This window comes from Egretta garzetta, unplaced genomic scaffold (assembly GCF_000687185.1).
Source record: "Egretta garzetta isolate BGI_Z169 unplaced genomic scaffold, ASM68718v1 scaffold229, whole genome shotgun sequence".
Lineage (NCBI taxonomy): Eukaryota > Metazoa > Chordata > Aves > Pelecaniformes > Ardeidae > Egretta > Egretta garzetta.
The window spans coordinates 1,164,308-1,175,411 of NW_009270000.1; the positions used below are offsets into that span (position 1 = coordinate 1,164,308).

Consider the following 11,104-nt stretch of genomic DNA (forward strand, 5'->3'; position numbering starts at 1 on the left):
TTTCCCTAGAATTCATGGTTCTCAGACCCTTCTTTCCCATGGACTTACCAAAAACTGTGATATAAACTATTCTTTATATGAGGGTGAAGTTGATCTGACTCCCCCCTTCGACAGGAGCTCAAGGAGGAGGTTGTCAGGACCAAAAGAGAAGGTAAGGCTAAGAACAATGCAAGCCATCCCAACTCTTCCCTGATGCTAGCCGAAATCAATTGCACTGTGCAGAAGTTCCATAAGAGTAATTTACAGTTGCAGTCCCAGAACCAAAGCAGCTCCAGCAGCACCAGCATCGTAACACTCCAATTTTTCCTCTAAACGGCATCTTTGATTACATCTCAAGTCCAAACTACCAATGAAAATAGTGTTATGTATACATCACATCGAGAAGGATAAACGCTTTGCTATGAGAGCCTAAAGGCATTTTAGGACAGAAAAGAAACAGTAGGAGAAAATTTCAAAGACCTCTCTGACCTTTCACTCCTCAAGAACCAAAAGCAAGAATCTTTTAGTCCTTTCCTTACTCCAATCCAATCTGCCAAGTGGAATTGGTGAACAGCTCTGAGCGTGCAAGTTACCTGATACAAGACGACCTTTGTGTTACAACTCTATTCTTTAGATAAATAACCCAGAATTCTCTTGGATATGGTCTTCCTAATAAGAGTCTTCACAGCTTGTTTCAGAACCACAGTGTGACTAGTTCTGACAATTTCTCCAACCGTCTGATTTTACAAGCCAAAAGCACCTCCACACACTTCAAGGTCATGCTATGTCCAGAAACCATATCCACAAAACAGTTTGTGGGGTATGAGAAATGCTGAAAATAGCCACAAGCATTTTAGTAAAAGACAGAAGACAACAGCTCTTCCAGAAAGCACACTAATCTATTCTCTACAGGGAAAGCCTAGCTTCTTAACGACATCCCCAATTCCAAATTCAGTGTACTTTTTAAAAAAAAAAAAAAAACAGAACAAAAAAACCAAACCAACAAAACACACACTCACATCAATAGTTCAGCTTTCACTCCGTAGCCCTTAACGGGCATTTTGTTATTTCTGTGACCATCTCTGCTCTGCTAGCATTGGCAACAATAGCCCCTGCTTCAAAAGCCATGACAATTGTTGCCAATGCTAGCAGAGCAAAAACTTCAAGTCCTAATAAGTCTACCATTTGGCTGGCACTATTTTTGGCCTTGTATTCCTACAAAAGAGGATACATAGCATGTAATAGCAGGTTTGAATGGTCCCAAGACCCCCACAAACCTTATCATTGGTATGTTGGCAATTACCAATGAACTTAGTAGTAACTGGAGTTTAAGGAGGACGACAGCAGCTCACAAAAAATGTACTGGAGCAATAAACAAACTGCTAGGTAGATTGAAGTGACAGAAGAACCTTTCCTCTTTGCAAGGGGAGAGTAAATTCTCTCAGCGTAATACTGACAGGATTCTTTCCATGCTACAATCACAGGTACTTTCTAAGAACAGATTAGTAAAATAATACATTGGTATAATATGATTTTCTAACAAAAAAGGGCTTGTGAGGAAATTCTATGATTCCACCTCTAACACTGACAGCAGCACATAATATCAAGACAAAGCTGTGAGGTACCAATATTACCTCTGTTTTCAACTACAGCTTCATGTTGTGCCTAGTATTGTTCTGCACAACCTGGCACCTGTGAAAAGGCAGCGGCAAGTATAACCGGCACAAACTCACTGTCCGACCTTCAATCTTGCTCCTCCCTGAAGGATCTTCCCCATCCTCTTCTACTCTTATCATCTCCTGGATGAAGAGGTTTCTTCCCCTCTTAAGAACCTTAACACAGAATCAATCCACACTTGTAGTCAAAGGTGCTCCTAGATCTCAATGATAGAATTAACGTGCTGGACTCTGTCATCCATACTCCAGGAAGATGGTGCTTGTTGTATTGACACCTTGCACTTCAGCTTCTACCACAGGCAGTCTCTCTTCCCTCTTCACCTATCTCCCAGGGACAGGTTCCTGCCCCATGACTATCAGGAAGTCTTCCACATTCCCATGCCAATAGGAAAGTCCTACTCAGCCTCCCTCGCTGCTTGTCAGGAAGAGAATGGTGTACACACACAGATACAGAAAACACAATGCTACCATGGTTCAGAATCATGAATGGGGCATGAGAGCAAGGTATTAACTCTTTCTCTTTTCCTCCAAAAGAAAAATTCAACATCTAACCTGCTTCAACTGCAGTCACACATGAAATTTAATGAGCTTACCAACTCACAGCAACTTTCCCCTCAGATACAAACCTTTATGTTTAAAAAACTCCAAATCTACAATTGCCTCCATGCAGAAATGTCTTCTGTGACAGATGCCTTTAGAAGAATTATTCAGGCTACAAAGAGGTCTACTGACCAAGTTAAAGAGGCCAAAACTCTGCAAATAAATGCAAAATGAGTATCGATGACTTTTCTATTTAGTTCTGGTGAATTTCATTCCCTGCTATGAAGCATCAGCCAAGTAAATATACCGCTGAGAAGTGGAGAATTACAGGTTGCCCAGAGAGGTGTGGAGTCTACCTCCTTTGAGATATTCAAAAGCCACCCTGGGCAACCTGCTCTAGGTGGTCCTGCCAGAGCAGAGGGATTACACAAGATGACCTCCAGAGGTCCCTTCCAGTCTCAATCATGCTGTGAAATAATAATCACTTGTACTCAGTGAAATACTACTTCCACTGTGCATGTGGTATTAAATATTAAAAAGGCAGACTTCCAAATCATCTTCCAAAGTAACTAACTCAGAGAGGAGAAACATTTTAGAATTTTCTTTAGAAGCTTCTAAGCAAAATATGGACATAAAATAACCTGGTTTTATCTCAAGATGTCCATTTTCTTGGAATAGTAAGCATAGCATCATCGATCAGGGGCCAGTATGAAAAGAATGCCCTGATCGTCCTTCCTTCACATTTTCCCATTTGAAATAACCATTACAGCTATGGCTATAATACACGTCCTAACAACCATCTTCTGAAAAACGTACCTTCCCCAACCATAAAACAGGGAAAGATTTCCTAGCTGAGATCTCCAGATGTCAGGAGAAGCTTCTTGCCTCCTCTTCTTTGGAAAGTGCATTCCAGATGACATACTTAATTTTGTGTAGTCAGGGCATTTTTTGGGCCTTTATTTATTTGCTGAAGAAGAAGCCTAGCCTCCATAGAAACAATATTATCATAGCAGTCAGCGACTACATGGGAAAACAGCCATCCTTTATCAATGCATTTTATATGTCGATATCCAGCTTCAACAGACTTTATCAGGAAGCATCAATTCTTGCTCTGAACATACTTATACCTTACAATTTAATACATCCGAATACCATGCAGCAGTATGTGAATACTATGCAGCTTTTAAGAGAAAAAAAGATAAAGACATTACTCCATACTGCATAACTGTTAGAATTAAAGGATTTATTAATTATATTTTCTTTAAGTGAATATTGTGACTTATGAAGATCTGTAGGAAAAAAACCAAGTACATATTCCACTTGTGTTTCCAGATCAATTGTAAGTTCTGTAGCCCAGACACACACAAGCTAGAAAAACACTTAGGTAGTTCCAACCTACAGTCCAAAATAAAGCCTTCATTTGTGTAGTGTTTTCTACAAAAGTTTCCAAGCATCAGGTCTTTGCACCACTTCAGACCATGCAACTGAGAAAAACAAGAAAACTTTCACATATTTCTCAACTCTAAAAGAAACAGAAAAATGAATGCATATAAGAAATTCGAGAGAGAAAGCTGAAATAAGGAAATCAGCAGTTGGATTTCAATTAGGACCTATTAATAAAGAGATCTTACTTACTGTCCCCATAGACAGTTTGTATTGTATAGATATTGACGGGAAGTGGCAATCTTTCAGTTAGTTAAACCCTATCCTTTACAAGATGTTGAGTATCAGAATAGGTTTTGACCTGTGCTCCACTTAGAAGCTGGTACCAATCCTGTGCCCATGGGGCAACTACCTTGACCAAGCAGCTGCTGCTCAACTGGACAGTCTCTAACTGCTGTAACTAAAGATGTACCACAGTATGTTATACTCTCCTGATGTTGTTTGGATATCCACCAGTACTGAAAAGCCCAAGAAGAAACCTGGCTAGAGATTACACTACAGGAGATCCAATCATCTCAGCAGAGCAAAACACGATGGACAAGAGCAGCTCCAAACCACTTTTCTTCTTCACAAAGATAGAGTTTTAGCTCTTGTTCAACCACTGTTAATCAGGGTGTTTTTATCAGCAGACTACTGAGAAAGCTAAAAGATGGTATTATTTGCATTTGTTTTAAATGGGCTATAACTGGGTGTTGCCTGTATACTGCTTACAGTTTTACCAATAGTGTCTCATCAACCTTCTGGCTTTATTGCTGCTTGAATGACTGAACAAAATAAAGCAAAGACAGAATAATTTTCAACCATTCTCTAATTTTGTTCTCAAAGAAGGAAATTTAGTTTTTTAGTATCTCCATTTAGATTTGCAATTTCTTGATGACAAAGGAGTTTCAATAAATAGCACCAAGCTACATCAAAAAAAAAAAATACATAGAAGTTATTCATTACCAGTTTGGGGACCTCTCAAATTCAAGATAAACATCCTGCATAGAGACAAACATCTTAGTATTCCTTGGTAGGAGACCTAAAAAAGATTTTTATTTTTATGTAGTACTAAAGTATGTCCTAGGGAATTCTGCTAACAGCAACTATGAGGCTACCAATATCATCTGCTCACAGTGCTTCTAAATATTTATTAAGTTCTCAGTGAGTAGCTCCTGAAGCTATCACTGTCCTCAAAGATTTACAGACCTACAGGTTGGTTTTCAACTTGTCCCACAAACAAATTCCAGGTGTTTCCCTCTTCCTTCCCACCACCAACAAAAAAACCGTAAAACACTCCACAGCTGCCAGGGAAAATGACATTGTTTACAAATATTTTTACTTGAAAACAGCATTTATAATCTACTACAGGATTTTGGTTGGGTTTTTAATTCCTCTTGCTGAAATGTGCCTTGACATCAACTTTCTATTATCTTTCTTGATTAAAACTTATTCTAGGAAAAATAATTATGTTGCTACAGCCAATAGTTTTATGAACAGAACAACTGGCTAAGTTAACCATTGTTCCTGTATAAAACCTAGCATACACTGTGAATCAAATGCTAACATCTTGACAGCCCCATCGTCTCTACTGTTAACTTTTTAGAGGCTTACATAATATTAAAAAAGTCTTCTAAGAGGTGCAACCCGAAATGAGAATCCACCAAGTTACTGCATTTCCAAAGCCAGCTTACAGTTGCATTTTACCTTTGATTAACATACCAAGTTATATATTTTATCATTAATTTCACCTATCAACCTAGATATTTCATAATTCTTAGTGATGAGCAGGTAATATTAACCTGCAATTATATTTTCGCATATAAAGCTTGGATATGTTAACTTAGACACAGTTAACTAAGACACAGAATTATATTTCTAGGTCAGACAGAAGTCTTATTTTAGATCTCACTACAGAATCGCAGAATCGTTTGGGTTGGAAGGGACCTTTAAAGATTATCTAGTTCAAACCCCTATGGACATGGGCAAGGACATCTTTCACTAGATCAGATCGCTAAAAGCCCGACCCAACCTGACCTTGAACACTTCCAGGGATGGGGCATCCACCACCTCTCTGGGCAACCTCTTCCAGTGTCTCACCACCCTCATCATAAAAAACTTTATCCTTATGTCCCATCTAAATCTATTCTCTTTCAGTTTAAAACCATTGCCCCTTGTCCGGTTCACTACAGTAAAAACTGTCAGAAGACAGAGATATTCTCTCCAAACATCCTCAAGTCCTTCTCCACAGGGTTGCTCTCAATCTATTTAACACCCAGTCTGTACCAATATTGATGATTGCCCCAACCCAAGCGCAGGACCTTGCACTTGGATCTAAAGAATGGTAGAAACATATCCAAGGAGATTTAGTCCATCATGACATTTCCCCTTACTTTGCACTACCTCCAGACACCTTACAGCATTCTGAAGCTGATAATCTGAAAACATTCAAACTCTGCTTCTTCTGTGCATTAGCTTCATTAGCAAATAAGTAAGCTTCTCTGATACCAAGTTTCTCTAGCATTTTATCACTTGGATTCTAAAAGCATAGTTAATGCTGTTTCAGTGAAGGTGATTTTCAACAGTTATTTTGATAGATAAGAGCTTCTGAAGTAAATGTACTTTAAGTTATATTCTTTACTTATTTATTTATTTATTTACCAAATTCCTAACCACAAGGTCTTCAGAAGTGCTTTCTAACAAGTTAAGCAGAAGGAAAAAAAGGTCTAGTGACAATATAGGTTTAGAACTCCAAATCCCAGAGATGAGATCATCTTGCCTTTTCCTATGCAAGACAGATTAACATTAATTTATCTAGCTGAATATGAAATAGACCTAGGAAAAACAGGTGAATCACACTCTGTACCCACGTATTTTTAGTGCAACAAAAAAGGAAACCTCTCAAGACTAGATAAAACAAGTTTGTCATATGCAATGTTTACTGTTGTCAGTTAATTTGAAGCCAAACTGCTGAACAAGTGAAACATTTGACATCTTTGAAGATTAAGACCATCAATAGCCTGGAGTTTTAAAAATCAACAAAAGTAATTGACTAAGTACTTGAATAATTGAGTTACATGTCTACATAAAACATGAAGAGATTCTTTGTGAATTAGTATAAGAGCAGAGAGAGCACCAAAAAGCACTTTAATGAAAATTTGCTAGTCATTCTTGAATCAAAAGCACAGATAGCTTCAGGTCAAAATGTCCCATGTCCATGCACCCATCACACCCCTCCCTCCCCACTCTCCAAAAACTGGAAGCCCATAAACCCCAAGGGTTTAGTAAGAAACACAGAGGAATAAGAAATCTGTTTTTCTTCCAAAACTGTTGTAGAAGTATCCTCACTGAATACTACTTTCCACTGCTTAATATCATTAATGAGAGACTAAGCTCAAGTTAATAGCTAGTTACTTATGTTGCCTTTGGCTCTACTTAGCACACCTATGGTATTCACCAGTATCTGATCACCACACACCCTAGAGTGTGACTACCTATCTCACACAGCCTTCACAGTCTTATTAGATCTTTTTAGGGCTGTAGTACAAGCTCCAAGTACATAATATTTTGAGAAAAGGCACTACATTATGCTGTGGCACATGCTTTACACAGAACTTGGGCTTTGGCCTTCTCGCGGCTCATCAGAAAAGACAACCTATATAGATTTCCCAGCCTAGTACTAAATCAAGTGCACAGAAGCCCCAAAGAAACAAATTTATAGATAGTTGCAGTTTAGTCAGTTTTCTTGCTCTGTTTTTATTACAGCAGCATAAGAGAAAAAGGGAAAAATAAACACATTTTCTCCTGCACCTCAGCTGAATGAATTTCCTTCCTGTAGTGTACAAATTGAAGTTATATAGTCCTCAGTGTGTCTCTTCCGTCTGCTCTGTTGTCAGCACTACTTCTCCCACACCTTCCTGAAACGGTAACATGCCTTCCTCTGCATCAGCCCCGCCCCGCCCCCCATCTTTTCTTAGTTTTCTTATACTACTTCACATATTTAGAATCTTTCCAGCACACAGAACCTAGCTTATGACATTTACAAACCCCAAAATGCCTACAAAACTGATTTAAAGGTTATTCCATGCCTGCCTCATAGTCTACAGGGGCTACAAACTGATGGGGAAGAAGAGTAAGAATAGAAGCAAAACAAATCAAAGCTAAAGAGGATAAAAACACAATAAGAGAAGCCAAGGGCATTGCTGAGACTTTTCTTCACACAGCCCAAAAAAAAAAAAAATGTGTTTCTTGAAACTAAAGGAACTCCAGCCTTTTAAGCCTACATGTATAGAAAAACAGATGCTGAATTTAAAGCGTCTGCGCATCAGTTAGTTATGTATTACCTCTCAGATACACACAATTAACTAACACCTCTGCTCAGGAAAAGTGAAAACAATTATAAATAACATCAATTCACAACTTTAATCAAATGAAAAAAAGGGTTTAGATTTAAAAGGTTATATAAAAAGGACTTTTTTTATGGAGTCTGACCACAAAACCCGTTTTATTTTCTTTTTAAGTGTAGCAGACCTAGAGACTGACAAGTTTCCCTCTTTAACCTGGGGGAAGGGGAATGGGGTGTTCATCTTGCAAGTTATTTTAAGTGCAGATCAATTACACCTAAGTGTTTCTTCCTTAAAAGCTTATCCACATAGATTATGATGGATTTGATATATCAATAGTACCTTGGGCCAAGAATGATGCTTGTAGTGTGAATCATCACACTAAGAACTAGTGTAAAATATTTAAACTCTTTAGAAAGGATACTTAAATTCTATAGAAAAGAGCCTAAGAACCAACTCAGGATGAGAGATAGGAAACAAAGTAAAAGTCCAACCAGCAGGGAAATTGATACAATGACCAAACACATAAGTTAACCTACCAGCTGATGCCTTCAGAAGAAGCACTTTCTTTTTAAATTGGTATTACTTTAAAAGGGCAGTATCTGTAACTAGGGCTCGCAAAAAAAAAAAAACCAAAACACCACAACATAAGTCCAATGAATATACCATAAGAAGCTGCCTTTAAAAGAATACACAAAGGTATGCCCAAAAATCTCAGAAGATTCCTAAAAAATTCTCATTTGAAAGGCCATTCTTAAGATCTGAGATGCAAACACATGCTTGCGTAAAGTTTTAGAATGACAGGAAGGATCCCAACAAGTTAATTCCCAAACTGACTACAGCTTAACTCCAAATCACAGTTATGATAACTGGAAAGGGTCAAATCCTTAAACTGATTAAATGGTGAAGGGATACAGTTAAAGATACTATCATCTGCCATGTTTGATACCTGCAACCTCCTTACAATCACTGCAAGAAGGTCCCCATAGTATAGCTCACATTAAAGCACATACTAGCAAATTAAGTCATGGTTAATGTAAAACTCTGGACTCTTAATTGGATCTATACTCTTGACATCTATTAATAGAAGCTGGGTGTAAAAATGTCAGATTTGACAGAAGTCTTATCAAAATTGACACAGTATATCCTAAGCATCAGAGCTCTCTTCGTTAGCTGTGGTTCTAAGATGACAGATATGTAAATAGATCAAAAGCAGCAAGTTAACTGGAAAATGCAGTGCTATTTTCCCTTGTGGCAACAACATCCAGAAGGCTCTGCTTTGATCCAGGGATGCAAGTTTGACCTGTCAACACTTCAGAAACTCACAAATCAGTAATAAGCTAAATAGAGTACACAAAATCATGAACCTGTACAGATTCTTTCATTAGAGTCTTTTCACCTCTCCACCACCTTATGCTCAAGTGAGCTTTCTGGTAAGAGCATGCATGCAGCAGAAGATGAAGAATGACTATTAAGAGCCATCTCCGCCCCCATGCCTCCCTTCCAACTCCAAATGTCAGAGTTCATACTAGGAACAAACTCAATTTACTTGTTCTCCTGACAACAGAAAGCCAGAAAAAAAAATAAACTAAAGAACTTTTATCACTTGCTATAAAGAAATGAAACTCTCTACTTCAGCATAAAAGCACAAACTTCAATTTGCTACTATTTAAGGTCATCTCTAGGCATATGTAAGTACCCAGCTACATCCCAAACAAATTGACTGGATTTGACATACACTTTGTTGAGGTACTTTCTATAATCAGAACTAAAATATCATCCACCTCTGTCAAGCAACTACCAGATCATGTTGGTTTTATGTCAGGAAGTGTCATGGTTTGCTTCCTTATGCAATTATAACACTGACAGCACTGGAGAGATCCACTGAACCATCAGGTATGAGCAAGTAGAGAAACAATAAGCAAGCAGCTCTACCCCAGGCCTAGCATACCAACAGTTTTAAATTGCATTTAAAGCCCTGCTATGACTACTTCCCCACCTGTAAGGGCATATTAATCTTCGAGCTGTGTTTCACACGTCATTAGTTAGCATTTGCAAACGTCTACACTAAGCAGGCTGAACTCAGTGCTGCAGCATTTAACCACAATATCAGAGGACCTCACTCTTAAAAAAAAAAGAAAAAAAAAAGTTGTTGAAGAGAGAGTTGGTGTATCAAAGTAATTTACAGCCTCCCCCACAGGACTGGCACTCACGAATCACGCCTTTGTACGAAGTGTCCACCGCCCCTTACGACAGTCGGTGAAAAAAATAGAAAGGTGCATGAAGTGAGAAAGATGACAAGTCTGAGGTACGAAAGCTGCTCTCCCTGCACAGAGACGTTCACGCACCCTCAGCTCAACGCTGAGTAAACAAAACACTAGTGCAGAGTTAAGCAGGGTGGTGACTCAGCCGGGAGTGCGAGATTCGGTCCCACAGGGTAAGAAATTCGGGGAGACGGGACCGGGGGCCCACCGGCGCTCCCTACTCACCAGCAAACAGTCCACGTTCACTTCGGATTTGGGGTCCTTTAAAGTCACGTCGATTTTTTCAAACCGAGACTCAAAACTTTCTCCCGTCGACATGTTTCCAGAGATAAAAGGTTTCCCTTATTCCAGAGCAAAGTAAGGTTAAAAATAATGAAAAAGTAAAAAACAGGAACAAGCGAGCACAAAAGAGAGCCCACAGAGCCTACGCCAGGCTGAGGAGCGCTTCCTGCAAAATCCCTTCAATCACAGAAAGGTCCGAGGCAAGTCCCCCACGCCGCGCGTCAAGGGGAGAGACAACCGAAGACGAGTGCCTTGGAGTCCGCGGCGGGGGGGGGACGACGACGACGACGACACGAGGCTGCTTCTCCCCCCTCCTCCACGCACGCACTTTCCCGGGCTGCTCACAACCCTGCAGCAGCAGGTTTCCTCTCCCTCCCTCCGCTACTCGGGCCCCAGCGTCTCAGCAACCTCATTTTCCCAGCCGGGGAAGCCGCCCTGGGAGCCGGCGTAGCGGTTCCTCCTCCTCGCCCCGCAGGAGAGGCGGCAGCGGGTCGGTGCCAGGTTCCGAAGTGCAGCTTTCTTTCCGGAAAACCAGAAGAAAAAGCGAAAAAAAAAAAAGGCAAAAGCCTGCAGGCACACCAACAAGGCAAAAATGAGG

At 39.7% G+C, this 11,104-nt stretch overlaps 1 protein-coding gene across 2 annotated transcripts in view; it reads right to left on the reverse strand.

The window, feature by feature from the left end:
* ROCK1 (Rho associated coiled-coil containing protein kinase 1) overlaps window positions 1-11,098 on the reverse strand; it is a 92,568-nt gene extending 81,470 nt beyond the window's left edge. For both annotated transcript variants that reach the window (XM_009647641.2, XM_035903000.1), the window contains exon 1: window positions 10,450-11,098. In XM_009647641.2, coding sequence (XP_009645936.1) covers window positions 10,450-10,542 — 93 coding nt within the window. In that variant the 5' untranslated portion in view covers window positions 10,543-11,098. The remainder of the gene's footprint in view (window positions 1-10,449) is intronic.
* Between the last annotated feature and the right edge of the window lie 6 nt (window positions 11,099-11,104).